Source organism: Giraffa tippelskirchi, chromosome 12 (assembly GCF_054371585.1).
Source record: "Giraffa tippelskirchi isolate mGirTip1 chromosome 12, T2T-mGirTip1v1.2.pri, whole genome shotgun sequence".
Classification (NCBI taxonomy): domain Eukaryota; kingdom Metazoa; phylum Chordata; class Mammalia; order Artiodactyla; family Giraffidae; genus Giraffa; species Giraffa tippelskirchi.
This window is the reverse complement of record NC_137286.1, coordinates 145857067-145881653: the sequence shown is the minus strand read 5'-3', so window position 1 is coordinate 145881653 and position 24587 is coordinate 145857067. Positions and strand designations below refer to the sequence as shown.

Below are 24587 nucleotides of genomic sequence, written 5' to 3'. Positions count from 1 at the left end.
ATAACTGAGTGTTGGATCCTGTTATCCCTTATCCACACCCCAAAAATGTCCAGTTCTCAGGGATTTTATCTCTGTCACTTCGCACTTCTTGACTAATTAGCGATCATTATCAGATCCTTTGCGTTGTGTTAAAACTTCAGAGTCCTGGGTCTGGTGTAAACCTCAGGGAGCAACAGCTGGGAGGCGTAACAGAGAGGTAATCCAAGTGCCACTGGATGGAATCAACAGAACCCTGCTGCTCTACCTGACGCTGTAACAGAGAATAAACAACTAAGGCACCTGATACCTTTGGACTGCAAGGAGATCAAACCAGTCCATCCTAAAGAAAATCAACCCTGAATATTCATTGGAAGGGCTGAGGCTGAAGCTCCAATACTTTGGCTACCTGATGCAAAGAGCCGACTCATTGGAAAAGCCCCTGACGATGGGAAAGATTGAGGGCAGGAGGAGAAGGAGTCAACAGAGGACGAGGTGGTAGGATGGCATCACCACCGACTCAATGGGCATGAGTTTGAGCAAACTCCGGGGGTTGGTGAAGGACAGGGAAGCCTGGCATGCTGCAATCCTTGGGGTCGCAAAGAGTCAGACATGACTTAGAGACTCAACAACAACAACAGCAGTATACCTGATACCATCCTTTGTCAAACGACATGTAAGAATCTCAGTCTGTGGAAAATATGTGTGACTCTAAGATATGACTTTATTTTATATGGAAGTCTGCCTTCTAATGAGCCATATCCTCTTTAAATGGACCTATAGCTCATTCCCCAAACATCCACCTTCCTGCCATCAGTCTCATTTCTTCCAATATGTTTATAATTCCTTTTTAAAAAATTGCTATCTTATACACTTGATTTTCACTTGAATGTCCTGCTTCGAATGTCAAAACTATTGGAAGTCAGTTCAGTTCACATCTGACAAAGATAATCATTCTAGTTAATATTCTTTTCGTTAAATTTAATATTGACTCTCACATACTGAAACTGATTTTCTTACTTCATCCACTAACAATTCTAGAATGTTAGCTTTTCATTAGAGTCCTAGTATAACAAACTAAGTTTTGGCATTTGTTTTGAGTAAAAACATTTTGATGAAAATCACAACTATTTTTGCCTACATTTAATGCTTCAAAAACTGGTGATCACATTAAGAAAATAATTTCCCCCTACCTCATTGAAAAGAAAGCACATATTTGAAGTCAGGGTCTATTTATGAGGTGTTTTCATGTCTTGAAGCCATCAACGTGTGTGTGTGTGTGTGTGTGTGTGTGTGTATGTGTAGGCAGGAGAGCACACACACGTTGGGATGGTTTGAGCATATTCTGTGATTACATAGAAAGTCTGTTTCTCTTTTTTAGAAAGAAAAGCAGGAAGTGTTGTTAGTACTCTAAATACATTCGTGGATGGATCAAAGCATTAGCAAAACTGTCTCTTCAATTGCCAGTCACGGTTTGAGGCTCCACAGCCGTCGGCTTTTTTTTAAAGCAGTTTCCTGTTTTTAAGGCTATTTCCTTTGCAGAGTCACAGTTACTAAGGATTTCCAAATTAAAAAAGACTGAGTAACCTACCAACGCATAACACTGATTTACAGTGTGTGAGCTGCACCGTGGCACTTCACAGGGGAAAAACAGCAACAATAAGTAGAAATGGAACATAATAGGTAATTTCCTTAACCAGGACCATGCAGTTTTCTTCGTGGGTAACAATGCTGAACTTAAGTCATTCAGTCATGTCCAAATCTTTGTGACCCCATGGACTGTCCCAGTCCACCAGGCTCCTCTGTCCCTGGAATTATCCAGGCAAGAATACTGGAGTGGGTTGCCATTTCCTTCTCCAGGGGATCAAACATCTAGGAGAGATCCACTTTTTTCACCTCCTCCTAGACTCATGTGACACAGGTAAACGAGTTTCTCTGAATTCTGGAAATGCACTTCATGAAACCCCATACACAGCCTTCCCATCCGTAAGGGCAACCCAAGCAGAAAAATGAAGGCACCTTGAAACCATAGCTGGATCGTGGGGGTGGAAGAGGAGTCAAGATTAGGAGAATAATCATTATAAGAACAAGAATAAGCCAAGATTCTTGTTCCTTGCCTCGAGTGACTTTGACGAGCCACACGTGGTTCCAATCCCTGGTGGTGGTGGTGGTGGTTTAGTTGCTCAGTCCTGTGTGACTCTCATGACTTCAGGGACTGTAGCCCATACCAGGCTCCTCTGTCCATGGAATTCTCTAGGCAAGAACACAGCAGTGGGTTGCCATTTCCTCTTCCAGGGGATCTTCCCGACCCAGTACTTGAACCTGTGTCTCCTGCATCACAATCGGATTCTTTACCAACTGGGCCACCAGGGAAGCCCTTGGTACTTCGAATAGGAGGAAGAACACAGTCTTTCTGTCCCATCAGCAGCCCCTGGCTCTGATGGTTTGCACAGGTGAAAACAGCTGTGTCTAGGGTGTGGGCTCTTCCTCCAGGAGTCCACATGCCTCTCCTTCACCCCTTCCTGTGAAGTCTACATCAAGGCCACCCTAAAAGGAATCATCAAGGATGCAGTGGAAAATTAAATGATGTATTTGTTGAGCAAATATGTTCTTCATCCGATACATTTTTTTCTTCTTTATTTACCTAGAATAAATTTTTCATAACTAAAAATATCACTGTAACCATTTTAGGGAAATAACAATGTAACATGTGATATTTATCAGCTATATGTTAGTTCTGTTGAGCCAAAGACTCTCTGGCTGCAGAAGACAGTCTTTGTTCTTTTGGTAAAATCCTAGAAAAATTTAGGACCCTTTGTTGAAGAAGTTCTCTGTTGAGCCATTTCTAATTTATCCCTAAATTTAGCTTATGGTCTTAGGAAATGAGTGAATTCTTAGTAGGACTTCTCTGCCATTTCAGTGTGGGCCTTTGATCTTCATTCAGTACAGTTTTCAGTTTTGAGAGCAATCTGTCTTCTGTCTAGCGTGCACTTAGCTGTTCTCTCTGAACGACCTTTACACAGGCAGGCACTTGTGTGGCCAGTTCTTGAGACGCTATATCCCTTTTCTTCCTGATTCCTGATACTTGTACTGATGTTTTACTATTGGGTTATCAGTTCAGTTCAGTTCAGACACACTCAGTCGTGTCTGACTCTTTACAACCCCATGGACTGCAGCACGCCAGGCCTCCCTGTCCATCACCAACTCCTGGAGCCTACTCAAACTCATGTGCATCATGTCAGTGATGCCATCCAACCAGCTCATCCTCTGTCGTCCCCTTCTCCTCCCACCTTCAATCTTTCCCAGCATCAGGGTCTTTTCCAATGAGTCAGTTCTTCGCATCAGGTGGCCAAAGTATTGGAGCTTCAGCTTCAGCATCAGTCCTCCCAGTGAATATTCAAGACTGATTTCCTTTAGGATGGACTGGTTGGATCTCCTTGAGTCCAAGGGACTCTCAAGAGTCTTCTCCAACACCACAGTTCAAAAGCATCAATTCTTCAGTGCTCAGCTTTCTTTATAGTCCAACTCTCACATCCGTACATGACTACTGGAAAAACCATAGCTTTGACTAGACGGACCTTTGTTGGTTATATCCACGTGCTAATATATTCAATCCACTGAAACAATCTCTTACAGCTCAATGGTGTTAATGCACGATCCTTTTGTTTCTCTCCTTCATTAGACAAATACTTACTGTTCTCCAGGAGATAAGTGGATTGCTAGGTGTTCATAGTTAAGGATGGAGTATTTAGAGCTAAAAGTGATATCAGCCTTCAAATTGATCATATGGGTCTGACACATTTGCCTCTACTCTTTTCAAAGATAAAACTAATCAATTTCAAATGTATACTTTAATTGGGGGCTTCTCTGATGGCTCAGCAGTAAAGAATCCACCTGCTGATGCAGGAGATGTGGGTGCAGTCTCTGAGTCGGGAAGATCCCCTAGAGAAGGAAATGGCAGCCCGCTCCAGGATTCTTCCTTGGAGAATCCCATGGACAGAGGAGCCTGGCGGGCTATGGTCCATGGGGTCGTAAAGAGTCGGACATAACTTAGCAACTAAACAACAAAAACAGCATACTTTAATTATTTACAATTTGCCCTTGCCTTAAAAAGATACTGTAAAGATTATGAATACATAGATGCTCCTAAGTCTTACTCTTTCTACAGATGGTTACTATGATTTGGAATTTTTTTTCTAGATTTCTGAGATTGACTTCTCATTTTATATTGCTTTACCAGTCCAAAGATAAAATAATCCCAGAAATTTAGCAAAATCTCTACAGGTCAGTTATTTTATTTTTACCTTTTTTAAAAAAGTGGATATGATTTGGATACTGGTGCTAATTATGTATTTTTTGTATGTTATTTCTAAATAAATACTAGGTTATATGCATGTGAAACCACTGTTGTAGCAAATATAAAACAGAAGGATATTAAAGGTGAAACACTAATTTCAGAAACTATTTTTTGCAACACTAAGGTTTATGTGGCGGTAAAAAGTGGTCTTGTGCTAAGTCCCTTCAGTCGTGTCTGACTCTTTGCGACCCCATGAACTGTAGTCTGCCAGGCTCCTCTGTCCATGGGACTCTCCAGGCAAGAATACTGGAGTGGGTTGCCATTCCCTTCTCCAGAGGATCTTCCCAACTCAAAGACTGAGTCTGCATCTCATATGTCTCCTTCATTGGCCAGCGGTTTCTTTACCACTAGCGCCGCTGGGAAGCCCTCCAAAAAGTAGTCTTGGTAATGAGTAGACCTCTGCATTTAAGTCTGGGTGTGACTTCTGGTTCAAGGTGGCAAGCTGAAGCCAGACTTTGACTTCCCGCCTGTCTCTTAACTCTTACTGAAGTTGAAGTAAAAACTGCAAAACGGGATACATTCATGGAAGCTATAAAACCTAGGAAGTGGGACACGGCTAAAACAGAGACTGTTTTTAAAAATGTACCAGAGGGCAGAGGCAGGTGCAGGCCTCTGGGGAACACAGCAGCTTGTGTGCAGAGCAGGCCCAGAGAGCAGACCACAGCCCAGGCGGGGACCGTTCTGCCACTGGGAGCCTGTGGCGACCACCAGCTGCTCTGGGGACAGAGAGAGAGAAGAACAGAAGGAGCAGGAGCTCGGTGATGGGTTAAAGGCCCTGAGCTGACGTCTGAGACAACAGATTCTCGCTGCACAGTCCTGCCTGTGCAGCGGGGCGTCTGCCCACAAAAGCCAGGATCCACTCTCTAGACACTGAATGAGTTTCCTGGACGGGTGTGAGGAAGCCTTCCTCCTAAGGACTTTTGGGGGTGTCAGGAAGGGAGCTGCCATTTGCCCATTTCATCTCTGCTCACTCATCCTGAGGACAATCCTGCCTCCAGGACAGATGTGACAACTGAAGGTGACAAGAGGAAGAAGCATGGCCGGGAAGGACCAGAGTCCACCCCATGTGGATAAAACAAAATGGAACAACAAAAATGGTATGAAGGTGGAAGTGGGGAAAGGAATTTATAATCAAAGCCATGCTAGAAGGAATTTCTCCAGTGTGGAAGAAAACCATGGTCAGATTGTGAGAGCCCCAGCAGGAGAAGCTGTGAAGAAGCCACGTGGAGATACAACTTCTTGAAATTTTAGAAAACAACCTGTCCAGGTTTGATGCATGAGACAGGATGCTCAGGGCCGGTGCACTGGGACTACCCTGAGGGATGGGATGGGGAGGGAGGTGGGAGGGAGGTTCAGGATGGGGAACGCATGTACACCCATGGCTGATTCATGTCAATGTATGGCAAAAACCACCACAATATTGTAAAATAATTAGCCTCCAATTAAATAAATTAATTTACCAAAAAAATAAATAAAAAGTGATATATCAAATTCCAATTCAAAAAAAAGAAAACAACAAATATATGAAATATCCAAAGAGATGTCATCAAGGTATCCCAACCCTCAGTGAAATGAGAAGGATATAACATCTGTGTTGTAGCCAAGATTTTAGCCCCTGTGGTCTCTCCTGATAAGCCCATGAATATGGCACATTACATGGCAAAAAAGGCTTTTCACATGGCATTAAGGTGGCTAATCAGCTGACCTTAAAATAGCAACATTGTCCTGGGTTATCCAGGCCGAACCAACGTAATCGCAGAATACAGAAGGGTCAGCCAGAAAGATGAAGCTGAAAGAGAGATCATAGAAATGGACAGCATGGGAAGGACTCAACCCACTGTTGTTGGATTTCAAGACGGAGAAAGGGGCCATGACCCAGGGACCCAGGAGGTCTCTGGATGCTCAGAGTCTCCAGGCAGCAACCATCAAGGTAGCAGAGAGCTCAGCATTATAGCCACTTGAAACTGAATTCTGCCAGCCTCCTGACCCAGTTTGGAGAATCATGGCCAACGCCTTGATTTCAGTCTCATAAGATATTGTCACCGACATCATCCTGGGTTAAAAAGGCATCCAGGTGTAAGCTCACAACCCAATAGGTTGGAGCCTGGGCTGGTTTTGACTCATGTCTCTACTTTACTTTGACAAGAGTCAAAATCAGCCCAGTGTCCAACCTATTGAGCTGTGAGGCTACATCTGGGTGCCATTTTAAGCCACTCTGATGTCTGTGACAGCTTTTTATAGCAGCGATAAATAGAAAATGAACAGGGATTCTGGCACATAGAAGTGGAGCGCAGCTGTAACAAATGCCTTTGCTGTTGTTTAGTTGCTAAGTTGTGTCTGATTCTCTGCGACCCCTTGGACTGCAGCACGCCAGGCTTCCCTGTCTTTTGCTATCTCCCGGAGTTTGCTCAAACCTCAAACTCATGTCCATTGAGTTGGTAATGCCATCCAACCATCCCATCCTCTATTGCTCCCTTCTCCTCCTGCCTTCAATCTTTCACAGCATCAGGCTCTTTTCTCATGAGTTGATTCTTCACATCATGCAGCCAAAGTATTGGGGCTTCAGCTTCAGCATTAGTCCTTCCACTGAATATTCAGGGTTGATTTCCTTTAGGATTAACTAGAGATGCAGAAATGCATTTGGAACCAGGCAGTGGAGTAAGTTGAAAGAATTCTGAGAAGCATGATAGAAAAAGCCCAGATTGCATTCAAAAGGATGTTAGTAGGAATATGATCATTCAAAACTGCCAGGGAGGGCTCAGAAGGGAATGAGCAGTGTGTTCATGGAAATTGGACACATCTTCAGCAGTATCAGAAAGCTTAGCAAAGGGGAATTGTCTGGTTGTCCAGTGATTAAAAGTCAGCCTTCCAAGGCAGAGGATACAGGTTCAATCCCTGGTCAGGGAACCAAGATCCCACATGCCGCAGAGCAACTAAGCCCATGAGCCGAGACTAGTGAAACCCTATGCAGAAACTAAGACCCAACACAGCCAAAAGTATTATCAATAGATTTTAAAAGAAAGAAAAGGTAGCAAAATTGTGTCTGCAGTTATCTGGAAAGCAGAGATGCCAAGTGATGATGTTGGCTCCATAGCTGAGATTTCCAAGCAAATATTTAAGGTGTGACCTGTTTTTTTCTTGCTACTTATAATAAAATGCAAAAGGAGAGACATACACTGAAAGAATAATTATTAAACAATGAGAAACCAGGATTTGATGATTTTGGAACATCTCAGTCTACCGAGATGGCAAAAGATTTAAAAAAAAATTTTTTTTAAGATTAAAAAATTTTTTTTTAATTTTTAAGAAAAGAAAAATTGTTCTTAGGAAATCATGCCCTAGAGAAAACAAAACAAAAATCCTGAGGATGTCTCTGTACAACCATTCTACGACCTCAGAAAGTTTGGAAGGTCAGAGCATTAAGTTACATAAAAGGCTTTTGAAGCGATTAGGTGTGACTCATAGATTCCCCTCAGCCCTTTGAGGTGCAGCCAAAAGTATAGCAGGGACTATCTAGAAACGGGAGCTTCTTGTCTAATGGGGTGAACCCTTGTGACTCGGAGTCTCACTAAGTCAGTGAGAATTTTATATTAGCAAAAACACGGCCAGCTTGGACAGAAAGGGACAGAGACAAGATGAAGTGAAGAAAGGCCGTTGTTGTTGTTCATTAGCTCAGTCGTGTCTGACTCTTTGTGACCCCATGGACTGACTGCAGCACACCAAGCTTCCCTGTCCTTCACCGTCTCCTGGAATTTGCCCAAACTCATGTCCATTGAGTCAATGATGTTATCCAACCATCTCATCCTCTGTCGTCCCCTTCTCCTCCTGTGCTCAATCTTTCCCAGCATCAGGATCTTTTCCAGTGAGTTGGCTCTTCACATCAGGTGGCCAAAGTATTGAAGTTTCAACATCAGTCCTTCCAGTGAATATTCAGGGTTGATTTCCTTTAAAATTGACTGTTTGATCTCCTTGCTGCCCAAGGGACTCTCAAGAGTCTTCTCCAGCCACAGTTCAAAAGCATCAATTCTTCAGTGCTCAGCCTTCTTTATGGTCCAACTCTTACATCCCATTCATGCATGACTAGAAAAACTATAATTTTAACTATAGAATAGCCTTGAACTTTTGTCATATTCCTCCCATTAGCTGTTCTTGCTTTGGTTTGGTTTTGTTGCCTAAATTAGCTCTTAGTAAGTTTCTATTAAATGCAACTGAATAATCCCTGAGTAAGGTATGTTTAAAATAATATGCAAATATTATTAACAATCATTGAGGGGAAGATATAAAATGTTAGTAGTTTGATAATAAATAAGTTTCAGATGTCTGATTGTAGCCTCAAAAATGATGAGGGATTAGAAGTTAAAGGAAGTAAATTTTTGATAAACTTCCTCATCAATGATCCTGATAATCAGACAAATTTGTCCAAATGTGTGATTTTTTTAAGTAAAAGGTAAGTTCTAGTAGAATTAATAATTGCACATATTTAAAAAATTAGAAGATATGCACTTAAATTCAATTGCAAATGATTAGATAAACAACAAAGGAAATGGGAAAGAAACACTTCTAAATGTTTGCAAATGTTGTTACCTGATGCTGAAGCAAGAACAGGCACTACAGGTCTGACAGTAAGTGTAAGGGAATTGAACTGTCCTTTCAAATCATCGTGAAACTCTTCAATGTACAACACGGTACAGAGAAAAATATAAAAAGATCAAGAATACAGTTATTATAGTTCAATGTCAGATAGATAATGGTTCATTAGAGATTGCAAAGAGAAGAGTTTGTAGCAAAATGTATCAGAACAACATTTCGTTAACTGAAAATTTGCTTTTGTCCTTTGTTCATCCCCTTATGTATTTGTGCAATGAGATTATTATTGGAAAAATTCTTTCTTTTCATTTGGTAATACGTCCTTACGGCTCCTTTGAATGAGGAGGAAGAGTTAGTTGCTCTAAGTTGGCTTTCTCAGGAAATGTCTGGGTCCAGGTGGTTGAGCAGGAGGAACTCTGAACCACACCTGTGAGGGAGTAAGGGAAGAAGGTTATTCAGCAGATGGAAAAAAAAAAAAATCTGAGGCTGGTTTGGCTTTCACAGGTGCCCTGGTTATTGGAGGCGGCTGCCCAGGGCCTGTGCTCAGACTCAGGGAGTTTCCAGGGAGACCCCGAGACAGGCTGGATCCAGCTGCAGGCAGCAGTCCTGGCTGGAGGGGTGACCAGAGCCAAGGACAGAGCAGCCTGATGGAGGGAAGAGCATAGGAAGGCTTTCTGGGCGGACCCGGGAGAAAGACAGTGTTACCAGGCGTAAATCCAGAAGGATGGAAGACTGGACGAGGCGACAACCACCAAGCCCTCGTAGAAGCCAGAAAGAAGATGGGTGCCTGCGAAAGGATTTGCTGATGCCTGGGGAAACCAACGCTAAAGCAGCAGAGAGGAAGCAAGGAGTCAACTAGATTTCTCAACAGACTCCACCCAGACACAGGAATCGACACCATGGAACACTTCGGAGGGGGTGACAACACAAGGGGACCAGGTGGAAGTCTGTTTATGAGGCAGTTGCATCTCCACAACCCACGCTCCCTCGGCAGAGAAAAATGCTGGCAAATTCCTTTGTGGAAGGGGAACCCTATTTTTAGGGATGGTTGGACTGGGTGACAGACATAAGCAGGGCTTCCCACATTAAAAAAATAAAATAAAAAGAGGCAAACAAAGAAGAGAAAAGCAACCTGGAGAAAACAGAACACACGCTGGGAGAAAATGAAACAGGACAAAACAAAAGCACTATTAAGAACCCCAGAGCGATAAAAGCGTGTCCTGCAACTGTGGAGTGAGCACAGCCACCTCAGAAAAAATCCAGAGTTTATATAAAAGAGCTCTTGGAAATTACAGTGTCATCATTTTTAAAAAGAGACAACCTCAATAAAATTATTATATGGTGTTAGTCTCTCAGTCACGTCCAACTCTTTGCAGCCTCATGGACGGTCAGGCTCCTCTGTCCATGGGATTCTCCAGGCAAGAATACTGCAGTGGGTTGCCATTTCCTCCTCCAGGGGATCTTCCCGACCTGGGGATCAAACCTGAGTCCCCTGTGTCTCCTGCATTGGCAGGCGGCTTCTTTACCACTGAGCCACGTGGGGAAAAATTATGGGAGTAGTGCTCAAATAAATCTGAAGGATAAGAATTTCTAGACCGGAATTCCACAATCAGCCAAATGATCAGTTAAATGTGAGATAAGCATTTTAGGCATACAGCTTCTCAGAAATTTATTCTAGAATTTGTCCTTATGAAAATACTAGATGCCTGGTCCACCAAAATGAGCTAAGAGGAATATGCAAAAAGAGAAAGGAGAGAGGCTGCCAGCATTGCCAAGAGGGAAATTCTTTGGAGTTTTCAGGCTGGAATCTGTGCGTTAGGCATAAAAGCAACCAGCCCAGATGGTTAAAGACTGCAGGAGATAGTTTAGGAAAATAAAGCTGATAGGAAAGAGTTGGCAAAGTACTGGGTGTTGAATTAGTAAGTACGTAGGAAACTCTAAGATAATCATTATCTCTAGGAAAAACTGGAATAAGAACAGAAAATAAAAGTTCACTGCACATCTGAGTTGAGATTTGTTTTTACAGCATCCTAATAAAGGAACATACGTATTAAACTTGCTACACCACAGAGGAATGGGGGTTACTTTTGCCTGGAGAAGGCTCAGAATGAATGTTTTATCCTCACGTGTCCTGGGGAGGGTGAGATCTACAGATAGTGATAAAAAAAAAATGAAAAATCAAGAAAAGCATAAAGCACATTATTTCTAGAAATGGAGCTAGTACAGAAAGAAAGAAAAGACGGGCAATATTTGCCTCTGAGGAGGAAGAATTTGAGATGGGAGGGTGGACGAATTTTTTAATAATGTATCTTGTAGAAGTATTTGATGACTAATATGAATGTGTAACTGTGAATAAAAATTCTTATTAACAAATGGACAAGAGAAAAAGGGAAAAAGAAAGAGTATTAATTTTTTAGTCAAGAAGTGTACATGTATTGACCTGAATGAATTACCTTATTTTTTTCTGAAATGTCTTCAGGTATAAACCAGCAAGCTGGTTCTGAGCAACTTGGGAAGAACTTATTATTTGGATGACATTGTTAAACGTGTTCTGTATTCTGACTGTTAACATTCCAAAATGTTGATCTAAATGCCCTTTAGATTTCTCTTGTTATAATCTTAACTATAAACTCTCTTCTTTGAAGAATATAATTTTGAAAAAACATATACGTCAATAAATGATTAGTCTACCAATGAGGTATCATATTTGAAAAAAGAAAATATCATACAATAAAATTGTCAGAGCTGCAGACCTCATTAATTCAGTTTTTTTTCCATATTCTACCTAGGCGAAGGTGAAGTTTACCTTTGAATGCCTAAGAAGAAATGACTATTGTAAGCATCATTATAAGGATACCTTGGTCATTTTTTTAAGAAATGAAGATTGTATTGTATAATATATTATTTAATAGACTCTTTTACTGAGTAAATATATATTGAGTTTATTCATGTAACAAATCTCATTAAGTATCTATTTTATTCAGACATTCTGCAACATATTGGGAATGTGAGGCTGATACTGTATAGTTTTTGCTCTTACAGTGACACATAAGGAAGGAAATTGACATGAAAATGAGCGATTGTGATTAAAAGAAAAAAAAAATTGCTCTATTGAAGGAGAACTTAAAGTTATGAATTGATGGAGAAAGTTCCAGAAAGTAAGCTTGGGCTGTGTGGTACAGATTTGACTGAAAGTGTCACATGATCTGAGAACTGCCAGTAGTTCAGGATGTCTGGAGCCCTGAGCCGTAAGTGAGTCTGAAAGAGAAGACAGGAGACTAGATTTCATGAATTAAGTAGAGTCCATGAGACATTATTGTGTATGTCTGACTCTTTGTGACCCCATGGACTGTAGTCCGCCAGGTTCCTCCATCCATGGGATTCTCCAGGTCAGAATACTGGAGTGGGTTGCCATTCCCTTCTTCAGGGGGATCTTCCTGACCCAGGGATGGAACCCGGGTCTCCTGCTTTGGCAGGTGGATTCTTTACTATCTGAGCCACCAGGGAAGCCTGAGACATTATTAAGAATAGTGATTACAATTCAGAGTAGCCAGATTTTTTCAAGTTATTTCTCTGTGCTATGTCCTGAGTCAAGCACTTTACATACATAATCGTATTTAATCTTTACAGCTACTCTATCATCATTTTTAAATTTTTCAGGCTTGAGAGTAACAATAAAATTTGTGTAGAAACACCATGCTCTCATGAGAAAATGTTTCGGTCAAGTAAGAAGAAAAGATACAAAATGGCTTAAGTAATCTCATAAAAATGTTATATATGATGTAAAAAGAGATTGGAAAGGTTATAGATAGCCAGTTGTTTCATTTTTTCACCCCTCAAAAGTTTTCAAAATATCCATTTGTTAATTTAAAATACACAGTGTGTATTTTTAGAGGAAGAAGGGGAAAGACAAGAGAGACTGAGATTTTGTGACTAGGCAAGGAAAACAAAGGAGAGAAAATAAGAGGGAGAGTTACACCCACAATGACTGAAAAGCAATCCTGGAGGATTGGAAAGGGAAAGGGATGGGGCAGAGGTCCAGGCGGAAGACAAGAAACGCTTCCGTTTAAGCAGTCATCAATAGGATAATAGCAAATGGAAGAATAAGAGATGTATTTGGAAAAGGATCACCCACTTTGTGTGTAGATGGTTAAGCCAATTCACCAGAAAGGGAGATGTGAACCGTGGTGAGGTTCCGGAAAGGAAGTGATTATTGACATGGTCCCTGTAGCTCTGGTATTACAATTGGGTGGTTGTTTCCTAAATGAAATATCCTAAATATGCTAAAGTATAACTAGGTGGTGTCACTTTATGCGTTGCATTAACTAATCACAGTCCTATTAAATTAAAAAAAAAAAAGGTGGCTGAATGTCTTTGGTGTCACCACATGGATCCAGAACGTGGGGTTCTGATTTGGACGTAATGAAATCTTTCATCCCCGAATATCCATCACAAGCCAGAACTTTCAGGGGGTGACCACCAAGAGTCCAAAAAAGAACAGCGAGGAACCTGAAAGTGCTGGTTTGAGAGCACGGTGGCCCACTGACCCAGACTGTAGTGCTGCGACTCTCCGCTACACTCGCTATGACGATGCGGTGGATCAGACATTAAGGTCCTCCACTGCCCTCTGCTCTGAGCGCCTTCCTGTCCACCTCCCCCCGGCTAACCCTGCGCTTTCTTCATCCCCCACCCAGGGCTCTACGAAACCTTTCTAACCAATGATGAACCAGAATGCTGTGACGTCAGGAGAGAAGCAAAACCCAAGAGCCCCTCCCAGGGGGCGGCGGACAGAGGCCGCCCCTGCCCCCGGACGTCGCTCTCAGCCTCGGCGGCGCCCAGGCTGGGCCCCAGCAGACTTAGACTGTGCGTCCTCGTGCTGATGCTTCTCCACACGGTCCTCACGGCCTCGGCGGCGCACAACGCCACGGCCCTGGGTGTCGGGGGCGTCCACGCGCTGGACGAACGCTCGGCCAGTGAGGAGTAGGGACTCCGCACCCTGGAGCGTCCTCGCCGCCCCGGCCGCCCGCCCGTGCGCATCCCCGCCTGGGTACCGGACCTGCACGCGCATCTCTTGGCGCAGGGCCTGGATGGCCTGAATCCAAACCAGGAGACACACACACACACACCACACACACACACACACACCACACACACACACACACACACACAGCTTTTTACGGACTAAAAGCTGGAAAGTGACTTCGGTTTCTCACACCATTTTATACACTGTGTTTTAATGTTTGGAGGTTTTCTTTGCTTTCCTTTGGACTTGAGTTTATCTGTTTGTTTTGTTTTTGCACTTGTTAACACAGGCTTTATTTTGCGGGATGGTTTCTCAGAGGTAAACTAAGTCTTTTCACTGTCTCTCTCTCTCTCTCTCTCTATATATATATATATATTTCTAGTCATTGTGTGTGTTCATCAGATAGTTCTGTCTCATGTCCTGTTTCTATTAGCGGAATGACAGCTATGACCTTGCGGTATAGCAAAAAAACAAACAAACAAAAAACAACAAAAAAAAACTACAACACACACACAAACACACAAAAAAATCTTAAAAAAGAAAAAAAAGACAAAAAAAAATGAAAACAGGAAAAAAAAAAAAGCTCCCTAAGTCTCCCTCCTGCCTAAGGAACCCACGCCCCCCACACCGGCCCTCCCCACCCCGCAGCCCGCCCGCCCGGGGACTCCCTCCCCAGCAGATGCCATCCGCTTGCTTCAGCCCTTGTCGCCACCGCAGTGGGCGCAGCGCCTGCTCCGCTGGGCCTCTGAGCCGCTGTTGTGCAAAGGGGGCCCCCTTCTAGCTGAACAAACAAGTGCTCTCCTTAACAGGTGGCATCAGACAGTTAACACATCTTTATGTTGAAAATAAAAGAGCAAAGAAAATTACCTTGAACTCCGTTGGGTTCATCCCAAGGGCCCCGGGCCTTCCTCGCTGGTCAGGTGGTTGGAGGCAGCCACCAAGGGTAGGGGGTGTGAGGAAATGGGGACCCCCATCCCTCGAAGCCCGCAGGTGGCTGGGCTTTCATTAGGATTTCAGTTCTGTTGCGGGAATACTCGAGCACGTGCCGCCCACTGTCGGGGGACAGGATTCCGAGGACTCAAATCTGGGCTTCTTTCCCCTCCTTTTCTGCTGCAGGGGAGTTGGCAGACATGCGTAGACACCTGCTGCATACAGAATCTAGACCATCTCACCCCGGTATTCCCCCACACAGGGGTTTTAATTCCTCCAGGTATAAAGTGTATGCAATTCAGCATTATGGAAAAGACCTTCTTTTCAAAAAATAGGGTAGCCATTTTCATTCAAGTGCAGAATCGTTGCCACCCTCACATGCTCTAGGTAGCTGACGAGAGGAGAACTCGGATCGCTCTGTTTGTATTTTTTCTTTTTGTGGGAACATTTCACCCGCTGAGTGTCTATGAATTTGCTTTCTTTAAAAACAAACAAGGCTTTTATGAGTTTACAGTAGAATCAGTGAAAGGAAGAGTTAATAAGGGCTGTTTTTAAAACAAACGAAACAAATAATTTTAAAAAATAACCACTTCACATTCCTTACTATTCTCTGACTACACTCGGGAACTGCGATTCAGGGATGACTGCTGTACAGCTTGGAGACGAAGGTAAACCGTGGAACAGGTCCTCTTAGCGAACAAAATTTAGTTCTTAACTTTCTAGCTATGAAATTCCCCCAGGCATTTGTTTTTGTTGAAACAAAACTTTAATCTCTGCATCATACCTAACTCTGCGACACGCGTTACAGTATGCATATTTTGTTTTGAATAAAAAAACACAAAAACCTGTTTTGTTCCAGTCTGTTAAGAATATTCAAAATAATAAAGGTATTGCTTAATAAAATTGCTAGAATTGTTTAGCAGTACATGCACAAATATTTTACTAGATTCTTTGTTTTAATAGTGTTTTGTTGAGACTGAAAATCCTAAAACGGTCTGCTCAAATACAAAAAAAAAACAAAAACACCCAAAATGCAAAATTCTCCAGTTTTCATTCCTTTTTTGAAAATTGTTTTTATGCAAATACAAGCACACATTCACACGTGCACACACACGTGTGCAGTATTTGTAACATATGGAAACGATGGTGCTATTTCTGGGGACAGTGGGTGGCAAGTGACTGGGGGACACAGTAACTGCATTGCATTTTGTGACACTTGGAGAAGTGAGTTTTGGTAGCGCCTCACTGGCGGTGGATTATAGATTTCAGTGGAGGTGAGGGTGCGATGAGAAGTGGCAGGGAGCCGTGACTACTGGAGGGGGAGGGATCGATGAGGACTCAGGAGGAGGAACTTAGCAGCTGAGCTCCTTTTCCACTGATCTCTTCATGACTTTAAGATAAATGACCAGAGCGAAGTGTGTCCTGACCTTCATCTCCCTCTGCCCGGCAAATACCACCCCACTGCTGTCCCTTCCTTCAATATTCCTCCTGCTTCTGTTCTTGCCAGAGGCATTTCCACTTCATCAGGAAGATGACGCAACAACCCAGATGCAAGCTGCACCCACTCTTCCTGGGATGCCAAGAACTTAACGCTTCTAGACACTGGGCCAAATGCTGACACATAGCACCCCTTGACAACGAGGTTTCATTTTCTGTTCGTACTAATCTCTTTGTGCGCATGGTTGAGGTTCGCGTCCAATAGAAGGGGACTGGAAGGTTCCACGTGCCCCTGTTTTAGCTTTGGTTTGGGTAAGTGGCAGCCCAAAGAGGAAAACTGAAACCACCACTAACTGTCCGTGAGAGGTAAGTCCTCAGAAAGCCAAGTTCAGAGCTGGGAGAACCAATGCACTGTCCCGAGTATGCACTTCTCATCTAGGTGCAGAGGGGAGGGCGGGGCAGGGAGGGGAAAGTCTTGTCAGCCTGCAGTGGAATCGTCTGTAATTCTGGTCCAGGCTTTGCTTGCCATGTGCTCCACCGTGAGGGGGCTCTCTGTGCCCAGTGTTCGTAATGGTAAACGCGTAACCACTTCCCTGCGGCCTTTCCACTGACTCAGTGAGCTAAAGCAGCTTTTCCTCTGATACCTAATGGATTCAAATAGACACTGACTCCTTGACAAAATTAAGAAACAGCCATTGAGAATGCCATAGACAGAGGAGCCAGGTGGGCTGCAGTCCATGGGGTCGCAAAGAGTTGGATACGACTGAGCCCATAAACTCGCCTAGAGTGCAGATCTTGCTCTCTCCAAGGATCATGAGCAGCGGTTCTCCTACTCGGTAACAGGCTTGATGTTCTGCACAGGAAAAATTCAGACCCTGCACCTTTATCATCATGTTATTCTCTTTTCCTCATGCTGGGTGTCCACTGAATAGTAGGTAATGGATTACAATACTGTCGTTGTTGTTCAGTCGCTAAGTCGTGTCCAGCTGTTTGTGACCTCATGGACTGCAGCACACCAGGCTTCCCTCTCCTTCACCGTCTCCTGGAGTTTGTTCAAACTCATGTCCATTGTGTAGATGACGCCATTCAAACATCTCATCCTCTGTCACCCCCTTCTCCTCTGGCCTTCAATCTTTTCCAGCATTGAGGTCTTTTCCAGTGAGTCAGCTCTTCTCATCAGGTGGCCAAAGTATTGGAGATTCAGCTTCAGTCCTTCCAATGAATATTCAGGGTTCATTTCCTTCATTATTGACTGGCTTGATCTCCTTGCCATCCAAGGGACTCTCAAGAGTCTTCTCCAACACCACAGTTTGAAAGCATCAATTCTTTGGTTCTCAGCCTTCTTTATGGTCCAACGCTCACATCCGTACATGACTGCTGGAAAAACCACAGCTTTGACTCTACTGACCTTTGTCGACACAGTGATGTCTCTGCTTTTTAACATGCTATCTAAGTTTGTCAAAGCTTTTCTTCCAAGGAGCAAGCATCTTTAAATTTATGGCTGCAGTCACCATCTGTAGTGATTTTGGAACCCAAGAAAATAAAATCTGTCACTGTTTCCACTTTTCCCCCATCTATTTGCCATGAAGTGATGGGACCAGGTATCATGACCTTAGTTTTTTTAATGTAGAAGTTTAAGCCAGCGTTTAAAACAATTATTTCTGAAAACAAGTTGAAAATCAAGAAAATAACAGTTTTTCCATAGATGTATGAAACAGACTTCTCCATATTTATTATTGTCTTTTTTTTTCCTACAATAGAGAAATCCCAGTTTGAAGAATATGTTGATACTGCAAAACCAAATGTCATATAACGTAAGTGGATTCTATATTATTCCTATTGCATTGACGTTTGGTGATACATTATGTGGACTTTTCTTTCATTAAAAAGCTAATATTGTTCTCCTAACCTACAAATAGTAAGCCACAGTTGTTCTTTTAAATGACAACATTATTAGGAAAAAGGAATTTAGTTCCTTATCAGTGAATTGGTCCCATTAATTATTAGAACCTGTAGTCATTGAAGGGGCCTCCCCAGCGGCTCTGCGGTAAAGAATCTGCCTGCAAAGCAGGAGACAATCCCTGAAAAGAAGGAGGGTTCGATCCCTGGGTGGGGAAGATCCCCTGGAGGAGGGCATGGCAACCCACTCCAGTACTCTTGCCTGGAGAATCCCATGGACAGAGAAGCCTGGCGGGCTACAGTCCATGTGGTCGCAAAGAGTCAGACATGACTGAAGCGACTGAGTATACACGAACATAGTCATTAAAATAAAAGAAGACAGCAAGGAAAAGAACAGGCAGGCAGGCAGGAAGGAAGGAAAGTAAGAGTGGATGTTGTATGAACGAACCAATTCTTCACTTTTATCAGGAAAAAAAATAAACAAAAGATGTAGTTGGGTGTCAGATCCATATGCCAAAGCTGAATTGGCAAATGACATTTGGCATCTGGACAACATTAAAATATTGATCAGTCTCAGGCATTGTTTTAGTCCTTTCCTGGTAACACCCTAATTTCTGTGTTGTTGCTACAGAAAGTATACAACCTGCAAAGAAATGAAAAGCACATCTTTTCACTAGAGCTGAAGGTGGCTGCTTGACTCTCTATGCACGCATGTGTTCATAAGCAGAAAGGGTTATAGATCTAGGCAGCTTTCTATAGTGAGAGTGGGGCGGTGTCTGGTGGTCCGGTGGTTAGGATTTAGCACTTTCACTCCCTGGCCCTGGTTTCAATCCTGGAAGCCGTGCGGTGGAGGAAGCCGGGGAGGCTTGATTGCTATTCTCCTTTTTCTCTTTGTCTTTTCTTCCTTTGGTTTCCATATCAATAATAAGCTTTTTAATATTTGCACCGAAACTTAATGTTTCCACTTTTTTAGTTCTGTTAATGATGTGTGATATATTAAAAACAGGGACAACTATGCAAACACATATGTTATTTTAAAATTCTTATTCTAAATTCACTCCAGTACAATTTCTAAGTAAACAGAAACATATAGCCTAAGTGACGGCACTCAGTTCTGAGAGACGTGGAAACACACACGTTTCACAGCACCATCACGTGGTATGCTAGCAGCTGGAGAAATGCTTTCCTTCTTAATGTCAAACTTAAACCCTTAAAATATTAAATATTACAAATACTAACAACATATAAAAGACATTGCTAAAGTTTGTTTGTGCCTTGTTTCTCTGGTTGGCTACATCACTCAAGTTAATTAGCTCTTTGACTACCATCACGTTGCTGTCGAAGCTGACCCCGCTCAAAATAGCACTGGCTAAACTTCCTTTTGAAAATACACATATTAGTTTTGATCATCTTGTTGACTGAGTCTCAGAAAATAATCTAGTTACCTTTAAAGTTTTCAGTACTAAGCTTAATGACCTTTTCTCTTCGTATCATTTTTGTCTTTTATTCTTGGCTATGTCTGTATATGGTATGAAAAACAAATGGAGCAACACAGTTAAGGAAAACGTTTCTGCTGCTGTTACCAATCTGAGTGGCTGAGATTGGCCCCAGTGCACTCTTGGCTCAACGTCCACCTTCGTGATGGCCCTGGATAAACCCTGTGATGACCTAGTGATCTAACCATGGCTGTTGCTAAGCCCTTGCCAAAGATGTCACTGTTTTTAAACACTAGAAATAATACTATTTTTCCCTTCACCTTAATCTAAAAGGTGTGCAAGCGTTATCAGTAAGAGAAAACTAAAAGAAACAATGTTCTTTGCTAAGTCTTTAAGTAGTGACTCAGTTTGGGTGAAATTCCTGGTGAAACTTAAGCAGAAGTCAAGAAGAGCCAGTGCTTTGATTTAATGCAGTTTTCTTATCCTGAGATGTGATGCAGTGAAATGAGAGTTTGGATATGCAAAGTACACAGCATGATAAATGAATACATAAAACATATCTAAAACCTTCTCAGATATATATATTTTTTTGCCATAATTAGAGTCTCAAATTTGGCAGTTTTCAGTTTTTCCCTTTCTCTCTAAGACAACGTACCTTTTTATTTAATTCCTTTGGGTTTTCAGAAACTCTTTCTTTTTGGCTTCCTAGTTCTCTTCACATTTCATATGGATTTTTGCAGAGTCATACTCATGTTCAAAAATACTCTTGAAGTTAAAATCTCCCTACTCATCTGTTAGGCTCAACACGTATCAGACAAAATCTTCAGGTTGTTACAAGCAGGTTTAATTACCTGCATTTATCCTGAGTTCTTCCTCCTTTTCCTTCTCCCTCCTCGTGTCTGTCCTGTCCTCTCTCTTTCTCCACGCCCCCCGCCAGTCCCTGCGGTCTAGATTTCTCTCTCTGTCTCTCTCTCTCCCTCTCTTTTTCTGTCTCTCTGTCTTTTCCTCTCTTGCTCTCTCAACTTTTAGATTTTAAAATGAGCTATACCCATGTCAGAGTTTTTGTTGTTAAATCATGTAGCCTGTCCTGTGACTCTTAGAGTTGAAAAGGGAAACAAATCATCTCATCAGAACAAACAATATTAAAAGTGTAAGATACATTTAACATTGCCTTATTAGAGCGACTAAGACCCTTTGAATTTCCAGTGAAAAAATGCACTAATTTATTGAATGCACTAATTTATTGCAATGACTCACAAAGAAATATTATTTTCAAAATAACTTAGGAAAACTGTTAGAGAATGTGAAAACTACTAATATAATAATACTCTTAGAACACATTGCAAACAATGACTTTGACTTTTTTGGGTTAGAAGATTTTACACACGTTGTAATGGGGGCTTCCCAGGTGTCTCTAGCAGTAGAGAATCCACCTGCCAATACAAGAGATGCAAGAGTCAAGGGTTTGATCCTGGGTTGGGAAGATCTCCTGGAGGAGGAAATGGCAACCCACTCCAGTATTCTTGCCTGGAGAATTCCATGGACAGAAGAGCCTGGTGGGCTACAGTCCACGGGATTGCAGAGTCGGACACAACTGTAGCAACTTAGCACGCACACATGTGCAGTGACAAATAACAGCTAAATCCTGCAAAATACATATTTAATGCATCCAATCAGCATGTGATTTCATTCCTGGAAACAGATCAATGCCTGCTTTCTTCCTTTTTGGCTGCAAACTTGACCAATCAATTCTTCTGTTCCTCCCTCAAGCTCTTCTCCAAGGTGAGCAGAAAACGAAAATTTATTTTTTGTGACCCTGGAGGGAAAGCAGTGAGGTTTGCGTGGAGTGTTTTTGTGTCCTGGTCACAAAGTTTCTGGCAGGCTCACCGCTCATCATCCTGAAGGCACGCCCCCAGGTCTCCCCGACGTGCACCCTAATCACTGACGCTCTCCCGCTGGAGGGGGCCTGAGGCCCCATCCTGCTCTTCAATCAAGCTCAAATCAGAGCAAGATGTGGGGGAGCAGGGATGGTGTTTGGTTTTTAAATCACAGATGAACGCCAAGAAAATTTCTGGATAATAAAGCCGTCTCTTATAGTAGTCAAATTAGCATTATGTACATTTCTCTTCTTCTTTTATGCTGTATGGAAGTTTTCAGAAAGAGAAAAAGAGCCTGAAGATTCAAATCAATACCTAATGCTTTATTATTATTATTATTATTTTGAGAAGGGTATGCATATTTGAGCAAACTCCAGGAGATGGTGAAGAACAGGGAAGCCTGGCGGGCTACAGTCCATGGAGTCACAAAAAGTCGGACACGGCTTAGCGACTTAACACACATTCATGTACATTTTACATTTTCATTCATTCGTCTATATGAAGCAGACATGAACTGCCTACATTTATGACTTTCATTCATTTATTGGAAAAAGAAAAACAGAATCCTCCCTGTCACTGGGACAAAGCTAGGCTTTGGGGAGGCAGACAACAAAAGAAGTATTTCTGGTTTTCCAGGGTTTCTTAGACCAGAGTGGGAGAAGGATGTACAATGATAAGGCAGAGGTAAGTCCTGAGCTTGCAAAGCGGACCCCGGAAGCACTTAATTCTGCTTGGTGGAAATTAAAGTTCCACAGATAAAGTCACATCTTAGTAATCAATTCGAGGACTTCCCTGGTGGTCTAGTGGTTAAGAATATCTGCCTTTCAATGAAGGGGATGTGGGTTCGATCCCTGGTCAGGGAACTAAGATTCTACAAACCCCAAAGCAACTAAGTCTTCCAGCTGCAACTAGAGAGTCTGTGCGCCTGCATGAAAGATCTTGTTGACACAACGAAGACTCCATGTGCCACAACTAAGACCCAACACAACCAAACAAATAAATACCAAACAAGAAATGATCAAGTCGGAGTCAAACAGTCAGAGCATAGACGGAAATTGTGGTCTTGTGCAAAGACACAGGAGCTGAAGGAAGCTTCCTGCAGGTCACAGAGAATACAGGTGAGCCTCATGGATGGAGAGACAAAAGGTGGATCTCATAACCCAGCCTGGAAGTCTGGATTTGACCCCCAAAGTAAGAGAAAGTCATGAGAAAAGTTTTTAAAAATAATACCACACAATGAACTTTATGGACATCCCCACTGAGTCAGTGGTGAAGAATTCACCTGCAGTGCAGGAAACACAAGATGCACGAGTTTGATCCCTGAATCGGTAAGGTCCCCTGGAGAAGGAAATGGCAACCCACTCCGGTATTCTAGCTTGAAATACCCTATGGACAGAGGAACCTGGCTGGCGGGCTACAGGCCATGAGTCGGACACCACTGAGCGACTAGGTTACAAAGGGTTGGACATGACTTAGTGAACAAGCACGGGCACAGTGAAATTTATGCACGAACATTTTTTTCACTTGGCAGTAGAGAGTGCAGACCGAGGGCAGTAAGGCAGGAAGGGATTGTAACATGGATGAGCTATGATGAGAATCTGAACAAGTTCAACAGCAGAGACAGAGGAGAGGGGTGAACTGGAGAAATACTATGATGTAAAATCAGCAGGGCTTGATCATTTTTCTGAGCGTGACTAACAAAGACAAGTGAAAGGCAAAAGGAAAAGAAAAATCAGAAAAGAATCTCAATTTTCCAGAGTGGCTATTCCTCAAATAAAGAAGCTAGGAAGAAGAACAGACTCAGGCCCATGGGCAACCTGTGTACGACTGGACACGTGAGCAGGCATCTTGGTGGGATACTTCCCAGCAGTGCGGCGTGGGCTCCTGGTCAGGGCGACATCCACTCTAAAAAGCAGACTCACAATTGCTACACAAGGTTACTCTTTGCTCCCTTCCACACCCAGTGGGCACTTCAGCTGTGGTTCATTCCAAGACCCAGGGCTTTTTCTTGTCCTTCAGGCAAATCCTTGGCCATATCAATCCAGGTGAAGTGGGCAGTGTGGGAAAGCCACGTCTACGTTCTAAACATGACAATGATTAAGGCTTTGGCAAAGAAGACCTCTGGGGGAGATGAGTCATTTGTCCCAGAAGGACAAAGAAGGCTTAAAGGGAGACAGTATCTGTCAGCCGCTCTTCATAATTCATTTCGGGTTCTCACCACAAACCCGTATTAGAGATCCTTTTTAACCTACATTTTTGGAGGTGGTTCAAGTCACAGAGAGAGCGTGGAAGTGGGTCAAGGTCACACAAATAGTCAAGCCCTTTGCTTGGATTCAACTGTGTTTCTTTGTTGTTGCTGTTGCTGTTTAGTCCCTAAGTCTTATCTGACTCTGCGACCCCATGGACAGAGGGGCATGGCATCCTCCAGGGGGTCTTCCTGACCAGGGATCAAACCCAGGTCTCTGGCATTGCAGGCAGATTCTCTACCACTGAGCCACCTAGGAAGCTCCCTCACACTTTTTTTTTTTTTTAAACAATGTGAGGCTTTATTTCTTTCTTTATAAATTTTTAAAGTATTATTTGTTTATTTTTAATTGGAAGATAGTTGCTTTAAAATGTTTTGTTGGTTTCTGCTGTAAAGACACAGGGATCAGCTGTTTGTATAAATATATCCCCTCCTCCCCCTCCCCCCACCATCCCACCCGCTCTAACTCACAAGCGTGATTTTTCTAACACCAAGTCCTTCTTCTTCTCCTTACAGGACATTTCATCTAATTCTGCTCTCAACCTGGGGAGGTGCCTGGATTGATGAAACAGAAAACTCAATTTTAGCCTTAAATGAAAACAAAAAAAAGGAAATTGCACTTTTAGTTGTTAGGAAAACAGGAGAAATGCAGTAAAATTATCTGGTAAAAGGAGCTCCCATTTTTCTGTTCTTATCTTTTGATGCTCAAGATTAGTGATTTTATTTATAGAGTGTTCTACCCACAGCTTTATAGTTGTCAAGTCTCTTAGAATGAGAATTTGGGTTCATTACTGTTTAAATGTGATCATACCACAAGGCT

General features: G+C 42.6%; 1 protein-coding gene across 1 annotated transcript in view; it reads left to right on the top strand.

Moving 5' to 3' along the window:
* Nucleotides 1-14806, top strand: part of NALF1 (NALCN channel auxiliary factor 1) — a 588087-nt gene extending 573281 nt beyond the window's left edge. Inside the window, exon 4 of the mRNA XM_081551424.1 lies at nucleotides 13615-14806. Coding sequence (XP_081407550.1) covers nucleotides 13615-13904 — 290 coding nt within the window. The 3' untranslated portion in view covers nucleotides 13905-14806. The remainder of the gene's footprint in view (nucleotides 1-13614) is intronic.
* The last annotated feature ends 9781 nt before the right edge of the window (nucleotides 14807-24587 follow it).